Raw genomic sequence first — 18,396 nt, 5'->3', positions numbered from 1 at the left:
TTTTTTAAATGTCAGCCTCAAAGTACCACTGAGTCTTGTCCATAGCACAACAGATTAAAACCGTGCTTTGCTTTTGCAACCTTGGAGGCAGCTGGAAAACTTGTGTGTCTACGTCCAAATCTGTCTTTTCGTGTCCAGTTTAAAAATATATAATTTACATGGGCAGTGATCTCAGTGTTGGAACAAATCTCTTTTATTTGCTGCTGGAAGCTGCATGGGCCACTCATTAATACAGCAGAGGTCAGATGCATGCCGGGGCGGCAGCTGGGACACTAATGATTTCATATGGCTTTGTATGACCGCTGGCTGCCTGTGGTGCTGTAAATCGGGACTCAAGGTTCTAATTTTTTCAAAACCTCCAGGGAGGTTGCCTCTTGCGAGATAGAACTTAAGATAATATTTATAGTAGAGGGCAGAGGAAAAATAATACCTAATGGGAACATTGTGGAAAGAATGGTAGCAACCTATTAGAAGTAAATTATGTGGGGCCATTGGAGTTAACTCATTTATGGGCTCCATGAGTATTTTATTAGGTCCTTAGCTATGAAGAGTGCTGCGCTGTGGCCAGGCTCCAAGCATCACCCCCTCAACACTTAGGTTGTCAGTGGAAGGATTCTCCCCTCACTTTTGGGAGGGAGGAGTATAATTGAACTTTTTTTTTTTTTTTTTTTTGAGCTGGTCTTGCTGTGTCTGGCTTGAGCCAGGCTGAGTGCAGTGGTGCATACATGGCTCACAGCAGCCTCGAACTCTTGGGCTCATCAAGCCATCCTTCTGCCTCAGCTGTGACTATAGGCATGCCCCACCATGCTTGGCTAATTTTTAATTTTTTTGTAGAGACAGGGTCTTTGTTGGCCGGGCTAAGTGTACATTTTGAGTTTGATGATTTATATATACCTGTGTAATCAATCCTCCCATCAAGATATAGATTTTCCCTAATTCCAGAAGGATTCCCTTGGGGTCCCTCTAGTTCACCCTCGTTCTCTCCTGCAACTACTGCTGTTTTCTTCCATGTTGAGTTTTATCTTCATATATTAATAAATGGAGTTATGCAATATATTCTCTTGATTTTGGCTTTTTCAGCAGTCTTAGTGCCTTTAAGCTTCTTGTATGTAGGTGTATTTATTTATTTGTTTTTGTTTTTTTGAGACGGAGTCTCCCTTTGTCACCCAGGCTGGAGTGCAGTGGTGAGATCTTGGCTCACTGCAGCCTCTGCCTCCCGGGTTCAAGCAATTATCCTGCCTCAGCTTCCTGAGTAGCTGGAACCACAGGTGCCCACCACCAGGCCTGGCTAACTTTTGTATTTTTAGTAGAGATGGGGTTTTCACTGTTGGCCAGGCTGGTCTCAAACTCCTGACTAAAAATGATCCACCCGCCTCGGCCTCTCAAAGTGCTGGGATTACAGGCATGAGCCACCATGGCTGAACTTCTTGTGTGTAGTTACTGACAAACATCCTATTGTATGTATGTACCACGGTGTATGTTGATGTGGAAGTTTTGTTTTTACTTTTAAACATCCAAGACTGATTGATTGAGACAGGGTTTCTGTTGCCCAAGCTGGAGTGCAGTGGAATGATGATAACTTACTGTAACTTTGATGTAATTTTGAACTCCTTGGGCTCAAGCCATCCTCCAACCTCAGCCTTCTGAGTAGCTATCAAGTTTTATTTAAGTAAACATATTTATTTGTTCAAAACTATGTTTGGGAGGCAGTAATCGAAAACACAACTCTGGCATTTTCTAAGCTGTCACTGAGTATTGTGTAGTGTAACTTGGATCTGTTAGAGGACACCCCAAGCACAGGTGTGGCACTCTCAGAAAGATGCCCTTTTATTGCAGAGCCTTCAGGGAAATGTGTTAGAGACTGAAGGTGGTGGGCTGGTGGGGCATGAGTTTGCCTCAAGCTGTGTGGGGTGGGTGAAGATAACAAGGTGCCAGCCCAAAAAGCAGATTCTGATCTGGGAGTCAAGTAAGTCCAAAGGACCTAGGGAGCTGGTGCCTGCTGGGTTTGCCAGAGGCAGAGTGTGGAGGACGTGTTGTTTATTCGAGATCCCCTGCTTTGAAAGGCAGGATGCAGGATGTCAACAGGGTCCTGACACCCCAGTGCCCCCAGGAGCAGAGCACGAGTGTCTGCCGCCTGCCCTCAGGGCTCAGGCTCAGGTCCAGTGTAGAGTGGATAGTCTGGGTAAAGGAAATGGCAGGCATAGCTACATTCCCCAGTACGCATCCCTCTTCCCCCACTGGCATGTGTTGTCCCACAGTTGGTATTTTGCAACATCATGATTATACTTTTAAAAATTAAGTGTTTTTGTGTGTGTGTGTGTGTGTGTGTATGTGTGTCTTCACAAAGGCCTGGAGAAGTGCTAATTTTAGCTCAACATGGGGGGTGCCTGTCATTTTCCCTGCGGGAATCCCCTCCTCTTCTTTTACCTCGACGTCTGCCCCTTATGGTTCACCTGGAGAATTGCTCCAGCCCTGTAAAACTCACTGTAGCAGGGCCGGGCACGGTGGCTCACGCCTGTAATCCCAGCACTTTGGGAGGCCGAGGCAGTCGGATCATGAGGTCAGGAGACTGAGACCATCCTGGCTAACACGATGAAACCCCATCTCTACTAAAAATACAAAAAATTAGCTGGGTGTGGTGGCACGCGCCTGTAGTCCCAGCTGCTCGGGAGGCTGCGGCAGGAGAATCACTTGAACTCGGGGGTTGGAGGTTGCAGTTAGCTGAGATCACACCACTGCAGTCCAGCGTAGGGGACAGAGCAAGATTCCGTCTCAAAAAACAAAAAACAAGCAAACAAAAACAAACCAAAAACCCCCCGCAAAAAACCCACTGCTGCAGCCTGCAGAGGGTCAGAATCACGGAAAACTACATACACAGTTACACCACCCTTTCTCAGGCCACACTGATGGCTGTGTGCTCGGGGTTAGGCAGCAGCAAGAGACATACTCATGAAACTACTTTGACTCTGCCAAAACTGGTTGAAGGCGTTTGCTGTGCTGCCCAGGGCATTGTTCTTATCTGGGTTTTCATCTTCCTTAAGAGAGTCATTGCTGGGGGAAAATGATTTTCTTCCAGGATGAACTCATTTTCACACTTTTTAATAGTTCTGATAGTTCCTGTGAGCCAAAAATGAGGCTGTTTCTCTTTTTATCAAGTCAGCAAGTAAGCTAAGCCGAATTCCAGCATTCAACTCTGTAAACAAAATTTAGTCACTTTCACTATCTGTACCTTTTACTTTGCTTTTTTTTTTTTTTCTTTTAAGACAGAGTCTGACTTGTTCTGTCACCCAGGCTGGAGGCAGTGGAGATTTTGGCTCACTGCAACCTCTGCCTCCTGGGCTCAAGCGATTCTCCTGCCTCAGCCTCCTGAGTAGTTGAGATTACTGATGCCTGTCACCACGCCTGGCTAATTTTTGTATATTTAGAGGAGATGGGTTTTGCCATGTTGGCCAGGCTGGTCTCAAACTCCTGACCTCCAGTGATCTGCCTGCCTCAGCCTCCCAAAGTGCTGGGATTACAGGCATGAGCCAACCATGTACAACATGACTTACTTTTAAAACATGATGCTTCCAGGATTTTTTTTTTTTTTTTTTTGAGATGGATTACAGGCATGCGCCTGTACTAGGATTACAGGCGTGAACCACCACACCAGGCCTTTTTGTTTGTTTATTTGTTTGTTTATTTGTTCTGTTTTGAGATGGAGTCTTGCTCTGTCTCCTGGGCTGGAGTGCAGTGGCGTGATCTCGCCTCACTGCAACCTCTGCCTCCTGGGTTCAATCTATTCTGCCTCAGCCTCCCAAGTAGCTAGGATAGGCGCCTGCCCCCACACTAATTTTTGTATTTTTAGTAGAGGCAGGGTTTCACCATGTTGGCCAGGCTAGTCAACAAGTGATCCGCCCTCTTCGGCCTCCCAAAGTTCTGGGATTACAGGCGTGAGCCACCACGCCTGGTAAATGCTTTGTGTTTTGTGTATGTTATTAGTAAGAGCTGTGTGTTCAGGAGAAACACCCAGACATGGTGGTGTGCTACTGGAGTATGTTGAGGCTCTGAGACTTTGGACAGGGTCGTGTTGATGGAAAATAATTCAGGGACTTGTGAAGCTGGACCACTTCACCAAGGGCCTGTGTGATTGTGGGGCCTGGTCCCACAAGCAGGGGAGCAGGTAATAGAAGGAACCTATGCAGCGTTTTGGAAGCCTTGTGGAATGGGGCATTGGGGGAGCAGGGGCTTGCTAGGTGTGGTTAGTTGGCTGCTGTTGGGGAGGAGCAGTGGCAACTTTTGGGGGAGGAGCAGTCAGTGGTAGTGCAGAATTTTTAAAGAAAATTAGGGAGGAAGGGAGCATGGTATGGTTTTTGGAGTCACATAAAAACTTTAAGTGAACAAGTGCTAACAGATGACATTTTATGTTTGTCAAACTACACCTCTCCCTGGGCACCAGCAGTTGCGATGAGTTCAGATGCAGAGATAACTGCATCCCTCTCTGATTTCAAGTTTTCCTTTCAAATTGCCTTGTCCATGGGGCCCAAACATTTAAATTTGAGATGAGTAGATGCCTCTAACCCCACTTTAGGTTGTTCTTGGACACTCCCACTTTCACCACCATCCCTCCCCCTCTCCTTTTAGATCTTCACATGTTATGTTGCTTATTTAGCCTGGGAATGAATCTTGTTCAGCCAGACAATATTACATGTATACATTTAATACTGTGCATTTACATAATACATAAAATGGGACTGCAAAAGAACATTATTTTTTGCAGTGAAATACATAAACATTTACTAAATGACATAGGTAAAAATGATTAATCATTTTCACACCAGTTCCAGTTTTTAAAATTATTTTATTGACAAAAATTTGTGTGTGTGTATGTGTGTATATATACATACATATTTTTGAGACAGGGTCTCGGGGCTCTGTGGCCTAGGCTGAAGTGCAGTGGTGCGATCGTGGCTCACTATAGCTTTCATCTCCTGTGCTCAAGTGATTCTTTTGTCTTGGCCTCCCAAAGTGCTGGTATTGTAGACCTAAACCAGCATCCCCAGCCAGAATCTTACATATTTATTGTGTACAACATGTTTTGAAGTCCGTATGCATTGTAGAGTATGTATATTGAGCTAATTAACATGCATTGCCTCACATACTTATATTTTTTGTGGTGAGAATACATAAAAATGTACTCAGTGATTGTCAAAAATACTATAATAACTATAGTACCTTGTTGTACATCAGTTTTGCTGCCAAATAGTGTATGGAAAAACTTTTGTTTTCCAGAGCATCATTTTGGATGTTGGAGTTGCCGAAAGGGGATTGTGGGCCTCGGGGTGTGTGTGTTAATTGCTTGTGTGTGTGTGTGTGTGTGTGTTTTAATTCCTAACACCCCTCTTTTTGTTGCCTGAGATTCCTTCAATTTCTAGAGATACCATGAAGCAGCCCCGCTTAATTTATTTAACAGACGCTGCTGAGACTGCCAGAACACAACACAACAAGACTTTTTCTTTCCTTGGACTGCTCCTCTTCTAGGCCCCTTTTCAATGTTGGCGCCCATCAAAGCCTTCCACCCAAGCAGAAGTAGATCTTAACTCCAGTCCCAACTGTGAACTGTGTCCATACTGACTGCCTCTCCTGGCATCCCCTGCTGGCCTTTTGTTTTTGGTTGTGTTGAGAACAGAAACTGGTACTTTGCCCTTCACATGGGTGAAGGTCGACCTGACTGAAAAGAATTTGAGAATTCTTACTATCCAAGCTTGCAAGTAGGTTTCCCCCAATAACCATTATATCAAGTGATGTAACAATTGAATATATTACCAAATTGAAAACTAGGGATTCTGTAAAGAACAAGGATGTTAACTGTGGCATTGCTTGCGATTTTTCAAAAATTAGGAAACAGTTTTACAATTTTATTAGCCTATACTCATTAAGTTGTGGTACATTCATATAGCAACATACCATGCAGCCATTCGGAAAGCCAGGCATCTCTGCATGGAGTGACCCAGAACATTCTCCAAGTTAATATAGTTAAGAGAAACTTTGTTTTGTCTTAAAAAATTAAGTTATGCCTAGAAAAAAGCTTTTTTTTTTTTCATGGTTAAAGTGGAGACAATTGAGTGAGACATTAGGGATTTTTTTAAAAAAACTGTTTGCTTGTATTACTTTCTGCATTTGAACAAATACTTGTTACCTAGCCAAATAAAAAATGTTTTGGAAACATTCCCTCCCCATACTCCCACCAAAGAAAGGATAATTTGTCTGCAGCCGGGCTCTGTTGTCTTGAACTGGTAAGGACTATGCCTGAACTGGGTCCCTATTCCTTTCTTCTATTTATCCAGGCCATAGTTGTGGGGCAGCACGTGGCCAGAGCTACAGGAGAGGCTTCTGCTGAGGGCTTGGGCTGCAGATTTGAGCGCAAGCACTCAGTCTATCTCTGTCAAGTAAAGCTTTGTTTTAATATTACTTAATAGACTTGTTTCATGGCTAGATTTTACCCCCTTGAACTTGGCTTACCGTTTTTAAAACGAATCCTGTGTTGTCCCACGTGAGAACCTGCAGAGTAGCACACACAGGTAAGGCTTCTTCTGGGCCTCATTTGCTTCTGGAACCGGTTGTTGCCTCTACTTTACTTCTGTAGTGGGAAACTCAGAAACCCTCTTGGGTGGGTGGAGATCTAGCCAGGTGTCAACGGTTCAACCTTGGTTTGTGGGAGGCCAAGTAAATGTCCTCAGTCATTTTAAGGGATACCGAACTAATCTTTAAAAAGTTTACAGCAGTTTATATATTTTAGTTGAGACATTTCGATGAACTTAAATGGCGATCTGGGCCTTCCTCTATCCTTTCAGCTTACATTCTTCACTGATATAGGGGTAGTTGTGTTTTAAACCTGAAGCTCATTCTTTCAGATGTGCAGGGCTCCAACAGAAGTCCTTTGGTGTGTGTGTTCCTTGTTGGGCCACAGATAGTGTAAAACCTAGATTCCAGAAGCCTGGGTGCATGTGCATTTGCATGTGCACACGTGCGTGCACACACGTTCATTAACAAAGCATTTTATTTAAACGCTGGCTAAGGTACAAACATGCCTACTTTGTATTTTTATTTATTTATTTTTCCTTTAACCTCCCTCCCCCATTCCCCCCCGCCTAGTCTCCCGCCTGTTCCTTTCCTGCTGGGCTCACATTCCTAGGTCTTTGTCTCTGCCTGGTATTCTAGAAATTTTGGGAGAGGAAGGCAATGGGTGGGACGTTCTGGAAGCTGGGGGCAGGGAAGAGGGTGGTCACTTGCAGGGTCAGAGGTCAAGCCTCCTCCATTTAGCTGGGGCAGCCGGATTGTCGCCAGGCCCGAGGGGGCGTGTCTGTGCATCTGCCCGGGAAGCCCCAAACAGGCCCTGGAATTCCTGCTGCTAGACGACCTGTTCTTCCCAGTCCCTTCCCCCCCTTTCCCGGGAGCCGCTGTTCATGGCTACTCCCACATTTCTGGCTATAGGACCCTCCACACAGCTCCAGTTTATTCCCTTAAAAATAATTTTACACCTGTTTCAGAGAGAATTACATCCATGCACATCCTTACCTATCGATTGTTTTAACAGCTCTAAAATTGTGGTTTTTCAATTTCAAATTGTGGTTAGATGAGGCATGGAGCTTCTAAGTGACGTATGAAATCTTACCAAAGTTCTGCTCCAACTTTAGCTGGAAGGTTTATAAAAGTGGATTTCATTTTATAGTTTTTGGACAATGCATTCTTTTAACAATTCATTGTTTACTAATAATGAGCACATTGAGGCCATTCTTTTACTCACTGGTAGCTTTTTATTATCAACCATTTGGGTGCTCCCCGCCCCCATCTCTGTTGGAGGCAGCCTGGAGCTGTAAAAGCACTGGCTCTTCCGAAACCACAGTGTGTTCTGGGTACTTAGAACTGCATTGATCCTGTGTAAAATGATACCAGGCAGGGATTGCATTCAGAGACCCCTTTCATTTGTATATCTGGGCTCTCAAGGCTGGTCACGGGAGGGCTCTGGTGTCGCTCAGGGCACCCTGCCTTTCGCTGCCATCACCGGCCACTACTTGTTCTGACCAGGATTTTTTTCTGGCCACTGCATCTGCAGAATCTTTTAAAACCTACCATTCATGGGGGGATTGCAAATGTCCAGCATCATCCAGGTTCTGTATTTTAAGGTTGATCTAAACCTAAGAAAAATCACCTTAATTCTTTATAGTTACATAGTTGGAGTCTGGAGTGGGCACCCTGGCTCAGCCCAGAACTTACTACTTGTTTTGTTGTTGTTGTTTGTTTTGCACTCTTAGCCCGTGTTGCCTAGGCTACATTCAGTGCCATGGTCACGGCTCACTGCAGCCTCGACTTCTTGGTCTCAAAGGATCCTCCCACCTCAGGCTCCTGAGTACAAGCATGAGCCACCACGCCCAGCATTTTTTTTTTTTTTTTTTTTTTTTTTTGGTAGTTTGGGCCCAAGTGCTCCTCTAGCCTCAGCTTCTCGAGGAGCTTGGACTACAGGCATGAGCTGCCACGCCCAGCTACTAGAACTTAATTTTGAAGCTCTTTAGTTTCTGTTGTCAAGTCTCTATAGATAGACTTTCTGGGATGGAAGGGGGGTCTCCCGGAGGTATCCAGTCAGGCCCCTTTTGTTTCACAGATGAGACTGAATGAAGCCCATACAGGTCAAGAGAGGTGATTAGACAGATGGTTCCATAGCCAGGTAGCGCCAGGCTCAAGTTTACAGCCTGAGGTTCTTTTCTACTCACTAGCCATGGAGATGAGAGCAATCTAGGTAGTTACAATTTGCAAGAGCCCCTTAGTCCGAAGGAAGCAGGAGAGTGCCATTCAGTCCACACAGCTGTCTTGAGAAGAGGGAAAGAACGGATGCTTTCTCAAGGTTGCTTAGCTGTTAGAAGCAGGGAGGCCACCCTAAGGTTTAGTGACATGTTTATTCACATGTAAAAGAACCTTTCTGATGGAAGGTTTTTCACACTTCACATCAGCATAGGAGTGATCCCTTCATTCCCATGATAAATGGAGAGAGCAAAGGAAGGGAATGTAGTTCAAACTGGTAGAATTGCTTTAGCACCACGTCGTAAAAAGGGATTGGCCAGGAATTTTTCCTGAATTTATCCAGCTCAGCATCTTTTGGTTAGTATTTATACTTGAGAATTTTAGATTTACAAGATCATTAGGATTAGATAATCTCTGAAGGATAGATCAGCTTAAAAAGCAACTGACTTAAAGGAGGCAAGTTGCTGCTACCTGGTTTCAGTCTGCCACCATTGCTGGCAAAGCACTGCAGTGATCAAAATTGGTAGGAAAGTTACAAACCCTTGTATAAAGTAGGATCTGGGCCGGGTGCGTTGGCTCACGCCTGTAATCCCAGCACTTTGGGAGGCCAAGGTGGGCGGATCACGAGGTCAGGAGATCGAGACCATCCTGGCTAACAGGGTGAAACCCCATCTCTACTAAAAATACAAAAAAATTAGCTGGGTGTGGTGGCGGGCACCTGTAGTCCCAGCTACTCCCAGGGAGGCTAAGGCAGGAGAATGGCGTGAACTCGGGAGGCGGAGCTTGCAGTGAGCCGAGATCGCGTCGCCACTGCACTCCAGCCTGGGCGACAAGAGCAAGACTGTCTCAAAAACAAAGAAAGAAAGTAGGATCCATAAAACCTGCTGGTTATAGCAGAACTGTTACTTTACAAAAGTAAAAACACAATATCCTAAATCTTTCCTTTTTCCTGTTTCTGAATCGTGAAGTTTCTAGAGAACCAGTTTAACCCATGCTAGATTACACACTTCCCTATTAACTCAATTAGCCCTGAGTGGAGTAACTTCTGTGTGCTTGACTGAACCATTTAGGGGGAGCATTTTTCTAGTGGACACACTTTATGTGAAGATTTTGGTCATTAATAAAATAAAAATCTTGGAGAAGGAAAGAAGCAGCAGTCTCCCTCTGTTTGCCCCCAGCCCTCTCTCTTTGGAGCTCTCCGCCTAAGAAAACCTTCTGGGCCACCTCCAAGCCTTCTCCCCATCTCTGTCTCCCACAACACTCTGCCCTGCTTCTCGCCAGAATGAGCTTCTATTCAGTCTGTGCAGAATCGCCTGGAATCTCGCATCCTGGATCTCCACCATAGCAAGGTGCTTTTTACTGGTGATGAGAGAGCTGGTGTCACACCTGTATTGGAACCAGTTCTGCAGAAGGCTCATGCTGGCTTCCCTGCTGTGTCTTTGCTAACACTGTGGCCTTGAGCACTCCCCAACTCCTGTCCTCACCTGGAGATGAAGTGTGGTGTTGTATTTGTGGAAGAATTCCCATAGTATACCGCTTCCCTGCCTGTTGGATGTTAGCTAGCTTCCCCTCATGCCCAGGTGTACCAGAGGCAAATTTAAGCTCTGCTCTTGAAAGCAATCCAGCAAACATTTACAGAGTGGCGCTAAGTGCCCCGCTCTGTGGAGAGATACAGTAATGAGACTGGCCCAGTTTCTGTGCCAAGGAGTTTTCTCTCTTGAGAGCTGCTTGTTTATTAGCAGGTAAAGGTTGTGCCAACCCTTCTTTCTCTTCCTCCCTCCCTCCCTCCTAGCGTGCTGGGCCCCAGGGAAGTGTAGAACATCGCATAAAGCAGTTCTGTCAGCACTGGCTGCCTCCCAGGTTCAACTCCTTGGAATAACTTGGCATGAAGAAGAAAGGCAAGGAGCTGGCTGACCTTACCACTAGCTTTTTGCCTTCGTTCCAGGAACTTAAGCCTGTAGCTTGCTTGAGTGCCTGGGAGAACCATGCTTTACACTTTGCATTACTAGCTGTGGTGTGAGGATGGTTGTTACTGGCTCTTAACCTTGCTTCACACATCTAGGCTAGAGCAGCAAAGGAAACTTTTCTGGTATATTCTGACTTCCAGGCCACCAATATCAGACTAGGCAACACAGTCTTAACAACTTTTCTGGATAATGAAGCTAAGATTCAGGGCAAACTCTCATGCCAGGAGGTTTGTTTTGTTTGGTTTCTGCCTTTGAAGTGTCTCTGTTACAGTTCTGAATGAGACTAGAGTGGGATGTGGCATTCAGTTGTGTTCCCCCCTCCATTCCCCCTTGATTTGGAGCAGAGAGAGTGGGAGAAAAAAGGAAGCAGATATTTTTAGTTACGTTTGCGGTTACTCCACTGCTGCCTCTCCCTTTGGGGTGTGCTTGCTCATTGGGAAGCTGGTGGTTCAGTTGTGGGATCCAGGGCCCTCCAGTTGCCATCTTCCCTCCTCCCGTCCTGCATCTCCATTTATGCCTGTACCCTCTCTTGTCCCCAGGTGCTGCACCTGTACTGTGACACTTGCTCTGTACCCATCTGTCGTGAGTGCACAATGGGCCGGCACGGAGGCCACAGCTTCATCTACCTCCAGGAGGCGCTGCAGGACTCGCGGGCACTCACCATCCAGCTGCTGGCAGATGCTCAGCAGGGACGACAGGCAATCCAGGTGAGCCTTCCCTGCCCTTCCGCAGTTCCCACGTGAATCGAGCCCCCCTTTCTGTCGGGTGGCATAGACAGACAATTGGGCAGATTCCAGTGTAGGGGGTGGAATAGTGACCCAAATGAGCTCAGGTGACTGCAGCAGCGGTCCCTTTAGGGGTTCTGGCAGTCTCGTGAAGATGTCAGGGATGTGGCCAAAGTTACTGGTCAGATTTCTAAGCACCTAGCCTGGGCCCCAGCATACCACCTGCACATGTCCCACCCAGCCACCTCCCGAAATCAAAGTGGACATTGGCACTTTCCAGCCAGGACCGCAGAAAGGCTGGGTGCTTAGTGCTTCTTCTTCTTCTTCTTCTTCTTATTATTATTATTATTATCATTATTATTATTATTATCATTATTATTATTACTACTACTACAACATATTTTTTGAGATGGAGTCTTGCCCTGTCACCCAGGCTGGAGTGCAGTTGTGTGATCTCAGCTAACCACAACCTCCACCTCTCGGATTCAAGTGATTCTCCTGCCTCAGCCTCTTGAGTAGCTGGGATTACAGGCGTGCACCACTGCACCTGGCTAATTTTTTTTTTTTTTGAGATGGAGTCTCACTCTGTTGCCCAGGCTGGAGTGCAGTTGTGTGATCTCAGCTAACCACAACCTCCACCTCCCGGATTCAAGTGATTCTCCTGCCTCAGCCTCTTGAGTAGCTGGGATTACAGGCATGAACCACTGCACCTGGCTAATTTTTTTTTTTTTTTTTGAGACAGAGTCTCACTCTGTTGCCCAGGCTGGAGTGTGGTGGCACGATCTCAGCTCACTGCAAGCTCCGCCTCCCGGGTTCACACCATTCTCCTGCCTCAGCCTCCCGAGTAGCTGGGACTACAGGTGCCCACCGCCACGCCCGGCTAATTTTTTGTATTTTTAGTAGAGATTGGGTTTCACCATGTTAGTCAGGGTGGTCTCGATCTTCTGACCTCATGATCCACCTGCCTCGGCCTCCCAAAGTGCTGCGATTACAGGTGTGAGCCACCGCGCCTGGTGCACCTGGCTGATTTTTATATTTTTAGTAGTGATTGGTTTTCACCATGTTGGCCAGGCTAGTCTTGAACTCCTGAGCTCAGGTGATCCACCTGCCTCAGCCTCCCAAAGTAGTGGGAGCTGCTGAGCCCAGCCAGTGCCTTTTATTTATTTTTGTTTTTGAGACAAGAGTCTTACTCTGTCACCCAGGCTGGAGTGTAGTGGCGGGATATCAGCTCGGTGCAACCTCCACCTCTCAGGTTCAAGTGATTCTGCTGCCTCAGCCTCCCAAGTAGCTGGGATTACAGGCGCCTGCTGCCATTCCCGGCTAATTTTTCTATTTTTAGTAGAGACGGGATTTCACCGTGCTGGCCAGGTTGGTCTGGAACTCCTGACCTCAGGTGATCCACCTGCCTCGGCCTCCCAAATGCTGGGATTACAGGCGTGAGCCACCATGCCCGGCCTAATGCTTTTTAGACAGAGACCTTTGTGATACAGATTTACTTACTTATATGTGAGAAATTAGTGAGCAGGAGAATGTTATGTGAGGTTTGGTGTCTATAGTCCTTTCCTGGATGGTAAATCACCTGTAATTTGAAACTGTTGTTTCTGTTGAATTCCTATCAGCAGCTAGGGAGGGGCATGTGTAACTTTGATAATTGGCAGGGTTCTCTTACATAGTTAGGTGATAGTGTGCCTGAATTTCTATTAAATCTTGTCTGATCCAGGTGCCAAGGTTTTAGGAAATCAGAAAATTGTGACGTTTTCCCTGTGTTATAGGATACTTTGAAAGTCAAGAAAAGTTGTTCACCCTCTAGGAGAAATTACATAGGAACCATTCTGGAATGTTTATATAAGTGAATTGTTTTAAAAGTAAGATTTGGCCAGGTTCAGTGGCTCACGCCTGTAATCCTAGCACTTTGGGAGGCCGAGGTGGTGGATCACTTGAGCTCAAGAGTTTGAGACCAGCCTGGGCAACATGGGGAAACCCTACAAAAGGTACCAAAATTAGCCAGGTGTGGTGTGACACTCGCCTGTAATCCCAGCTACTTGTGGGGCTGAGGTGGAAGGGTCACTTGAGCCCCAAAGGTAGAGGTTGCAGTGAGCCAAGATTATGCCAGTGCACTCCAGCCTGGGCAACAGTTAAGACTCTGTTTAAAAAAAAATCTGTTTTGAAAGTGCTGAAGAATTGAGATCATGTGTCTTACAGAAGAGGGAGGATTTGATTTAATAAGTTTCTCAGCCGCTATCACATTCCCATGCGTGATACTGAAACAATCTTTTCTGATGAGTCAGATTTTATGATGTTCAGATCATAAAATTGGAAGTTTGAGAGACTTTCTGGAATGACTAATCCTGTCATTGTTACGCCAGTATTGCTCGTTGTCTTTAAAATGCCTTGAGTGTCTCTGTGTTGCTCTTCTCCTTTGTCAGTGTCTTCACCTGTGTGTCATTCTGTTGTATATCAGTGCATCTGTCCCTGTGGATGAAGTGGTTTGTGTCTTTCATTTTATGCCACGACAGTTGGGACCTTGACAAATAAATGCCTTACCCTGCTGGCATTTCCTCGACACCGGTGCCCAGCCTTCACTGTGGCATCGCCTGAGGAACTTAACCACTGGTGTCAGCCAGGCACGGTGGCTCAAACCTTTAATGCGAGCACTTTGGGAGGCCGAGGTGGGTGGATCACCTGAGGTCAGGAGTTCGAGACCAGCCTGGCCAACATGGTGAAACCCCATCTCTACTAAAAATATAAAAATTAGCCAGCCATGGTGGCAGGCACCTGTAATGCCAGCTACTCAGGAGGCTGAGGGAGGAGAATTGCTTGAACGCAGGTGGCAGATCCTCCTTGAACGCAGGAGCCGAGATCGTGCCACTGCACTCCAGCCTGGGCGACCGAATGAGACTCCATCTCAAACAGACAGACATACAAAAAGAGCCACTGGTGTCTAGGTCTGAACTCCTAGATTGTGATATGGTTTTATTAACCTCTTACTCTCTTAAGAGATTGAAAACAGTTGGAGCATTATTGAGAGAATGCTGGTGCTCTCTGTGCTTAGTAGGAAAAGCCACTGTGGGGGAGAAAAATGAGTTGTAACAATTTGCTGGAGGCTTATTAAGGAAAGCACCCAACAAATCATGAACAGTTAACATGGTAAAATCTCAGAGAAATGGAAATTCAATGGAAATTCTGTGGGGAGAAAAGAGTGTGGGGAAAATAAATACAGTCAGCTGTGTAAGTGGTGAGAACTTAGGCATAAATCCTAGAGGTATGATTCAAATATTAGTTGAATCTGAATACTAGATCATGGGGCATTTTGGGTGGAGGCATTTTAGGCCTGTTAATCTATAAGGCCACAGCCAGGTACACTACATAGATTGTGATTTCCTAGAAAGTTTTTGTTTAACCATAACTTGTGTGTGTTTAGCATCCTTAAGTCTTGCTCTGTCACCCAGGCTGGAGTGCAATGGCGCGATCTCGGCGCACTGCAACCTTTGCCTCCCAGTTTCAAGTGATTCTCCTGCCTCAGCCTCCCGAGTAGCTGGGGTTACAGGCGCCTGCCACCACTCCCGACTAATTTTTGTCTTTTTAGTAGAGACGGGGTTTCACCATGTTGGTCTGGCTGGTCTCGAACTCCTGACCTCAGGTGATCCACCTGCCTCGGCCTTTCAAAGTGTTGGGATATCAGGCGTGAGCCACCGTGCCCAGCCATTATTTTTTTTAAGAGACAGGATCTCTCTCTCACTCAGAGTGCAGTGGTGCCATCATAGCTTACTGCAGCCCCAAACTCCTGGGCTTTTAGGCAATCGATCCCCTTTCTTTGGCCTCCCACGTAGCTAGGACTACAGGTATGCTCCACTACGCCCAGCTAATTTTTATATTTTTTGTAGAGATGGGGCTCGCTTTGTTGTCTAGGCTGATCTCAAACTTCTGGCTTCAAGCAATCTTTCACCTTGGGCCTCCCAAGGCGCTGAGATTAAAGGCATCAGCTACCTTGCCCAGCCTGACAGTTTCTTAAAATGTGACACAAGTCTTCATCCCTTCAAATTTTCTCATGAGATGGCAACAATTCAGTCACATCTTCAGGCTTCACTTCTAATTCTAGTTCTCTTTGTATTTTCACCACATCTGCAGTGACTTCCTCCACTACTTCTTTCTGCTACAAGGAGTTGATCCCAACCCTAATCGATGACCTTGAGTTCACCCATTAGGGTTGGGATCAGCTTCTTCAAACATCCTATTAATGTTGATATTTTGACCTCTACCCATGAATCACGAATGCTCTTTTATAGTATCTCCAGTTTTAGTATATGTGCTGCCAAAGTGAGTACCACACATGTTCTTAATGGCACCTGGAATGGTAAATTTTTTGCAGAAGGATTACAAATGGGTTTGTCCAGATCCATCAGAGGAATCACTATGTGTAGTAGCTATCGCCTTACGAAGTTTATTTGTTAAATAGTAAGACTTGAAAATTGAAACTACTTCTTGATCCACGGGCTGTAGAATGGATGTTGTGTTACCAGACATGAAAACAACTTTCATGTCCTTGTGCATCTCTAGCAGAGTCTTGTGGGTGACCAGGCGCATTGTCAATCAGCGGTAATATTTTGAAAGGAATCTTTTTTTCTGAGTGGTAGGTCTGAACAGTGGGTTTAAAATATTCCGTAAACCGGCCCGGCAAGCCTGTAATCCCAGCACTTTGGGAGCCCGAGGCGGGAGGATCACCTGGGATGAGGAGTTTGAGACCAGCCTGACTAACATAGAGAAACCTCTTCTCTACTAAATACAAAAAATTAGCTGGTCATGGTGGCACATGCCTGTAATCCCAGCTACTTGGGAGGCTGAAGCAGGAGAATTGCTGGAACCTGGGAGGTGGAGGTTACAGTGAGCCGAGATTGCGTCATTGCACTCCAGCCTGGGCGACAAGAGTGAAACCCTGTCTCAAATAAATAAATAAATAAATAAATAAATAAATAAAAATTTAAAAAATTCCGCAAACCATGCTACAAACAGACATGCTGTCATCCAGGCTTTGTTTTTCCATTTGTAGAGCACAGGCACGGTAGATTTAGCATAATCCTTAAGGGGCCTAGGATTGTCAGGATGGACAATGACTGTTGGCTTCAACTTAGTCACCAGCTACATTAGTTCCTACCAAGAGAGTCAGCCCGTCCATTGAAGCTTTGAAACCAGGCATTGACTTCTGTAGCTATGAAAGTCCTAGATGGCATCTTCTTCCAATATAAGACTATGTCTTTCCAATATCGGGCTGTCTCCTTCTAATAAAAGGATGTCTTGAAAGTCTGTTGTTTAGCTGTCTTCATCAATTACCTAAGCTTGTTCTTCTGGGTAACTTGCTGCAGCTTCTATATCAGCACTTGCTGTGTCACCTTACGCATATATGTTTTGGAGATAACTTGTTTTCTTAAACCGTATCACTCAACCTCTGTTAGCTTCAAACTTCCGCAGCTTCCTCATCTCTCACCCTTCATAGCATTGAAGAGTTAGGTCCCTGCTCAGGCAGGATTAGACTTTGGCTTAAGGAGATGTTATGGCTGGTTTGATCTTTTCTCCAGATCATTAAACTTTCTTCATATCAGCAATAAGTCTGTTTTGCCTCATTGCTGTTTGAGTGTTCACTGGAGTGAACTTCTAATTTCTTTCGAGAACTTTACTTTGCAATCACAGCTTTGACGGTTTGGTGTAAGAGGCCTAGCTTTCAGCCTGTCTGTAGCTTTCTACTTGCTTTCTTTACTAAGCTTAATCATTTTAGATTTGTGGGACCTTTTCTTTCACTTGAACACTTAGAGGCCATTGTAGGGTTACTAAGTGGCCTGATTAACACCAAAGATCACTTGTCACAGATCAGCACACCAGATAAAATAATAATGAAAAGTTTGAAATACTGCAAAAATTATCAAAGTGTGACACAGAGACAATATGGGCTTTTGGAAAAATGACACCAGTAGATTTGGTTGATGCAGTGTTGCCACAAATCTTTAATTTCTTTAAAGAAACAAAAACAAAAATAAAAAAACAAAAACTGGCTGGGTACTGTAGCTCAAAACTGTAACATCAGCACTTTGGGAGGCTGAGGCAGGAGGATCACTTGAGCTCAGGAATTCTAGACCAGCCTGAGCAACATAGTGAGATCTTGTCTCTACAAAAAATGAAGAAGCTTAGCCAGGCCTCGTGTTGCGTGTCTGTAGTCTCAGCTACTTGGGAGGATTGCTTGAGGCCTGGAGGTTGAGGTTGCAGTGAGCCAAGATTGTACCACTGCACTCCATCCTGGGAGACAGAGCAAGACAGAGTGAGGTGTAGTCTCACTCTGTTGCCCAGGCTGGAGTTCAGTGCCACGATTTTGGCTCACTGCAACCTCTGCCTCCTGGGTTCAAGCGATTCTCCTGCCTCAGCCTCCTGAGTAGTTGAGATTACAGGTACCCATCACCACACCTGGCTAATTTTGGTATCTTTAGTAGAGACGGGGTTTCACCATGTTGGCCAGGCTAGTCTCAACTCCTGACCTCAGGCAGTCCACCTGCCTCAGCCTCCCAAAAGTGTTGGGATTACAGACATGAGCCACTGCGCCTGGCCAAAAATTATATTTTAGAGTGGACCACAGTAGCTCCGCATATCCAGTATGGTCGCCTACAAGTGTATGGGTGATGATTGCATTCTCTTACCTTCTGACCGTTGGGCTCTTTAAATACCACTGTTCTCCACAGTTGGCATCACTGATCGATATCTATATTCTTTCCCTTGAAAGCCAGATTTGGCCCAAGTCTCCTCCATGCTGACTGACTGCCACTTAGTAGTCAGCTGGAAAGTGCACTGATGTGCCAGTCCAAATGGAGACCCTCAACTTTTAAATGTTTAATTAGCTCTGTTAACATCCCAAAGATGGTTAAATTTTCTCTCAAGCACCATGC

At 45.6% G+C, this 18,396-nt stretch overlaps 1 protein-coding gene across 1 annotated transcript in view; it reads left to right on the top strand.

Moving 5' to 3' along the window:
• Positions 1 to 18,396, top strand: part of TRIM71 (tripartite motif containing 71) — a 79,699-nt gene that overhangs the window by 45,041 nt on the left and 16,262 nt on the right. The window contains exon 2 of the mRNA XM_054481256.2: positions 11,285 to 11,452. Within this exon, the coding sequence (XP_054337231.1) occupies positions 11,285 to 11,452 (168 nt within the window). The remainder of the gene's footprint in view (positions 1 to 11,284; positions 11,453 to 18,396) is intronic.

Source organism: Pongo pygmaeus, chromosome 2 (genome assembly GCF_028885625.2).
Source record: "Pongo pygmaeus isolate AG05252 chromosome 2, NHGRI_mPonPyg2-v2.0_pri, whole genome shotgun sequence".
Lineage (NCBI taxonomy): Eukaryota > Metazoa > Chordata > Mammalia > Primates > Hominidae > Pongo > Pongo pygmaeus.
This window is presented reverse-complemented; position numbering and strand designations above follow the sequence as displayed.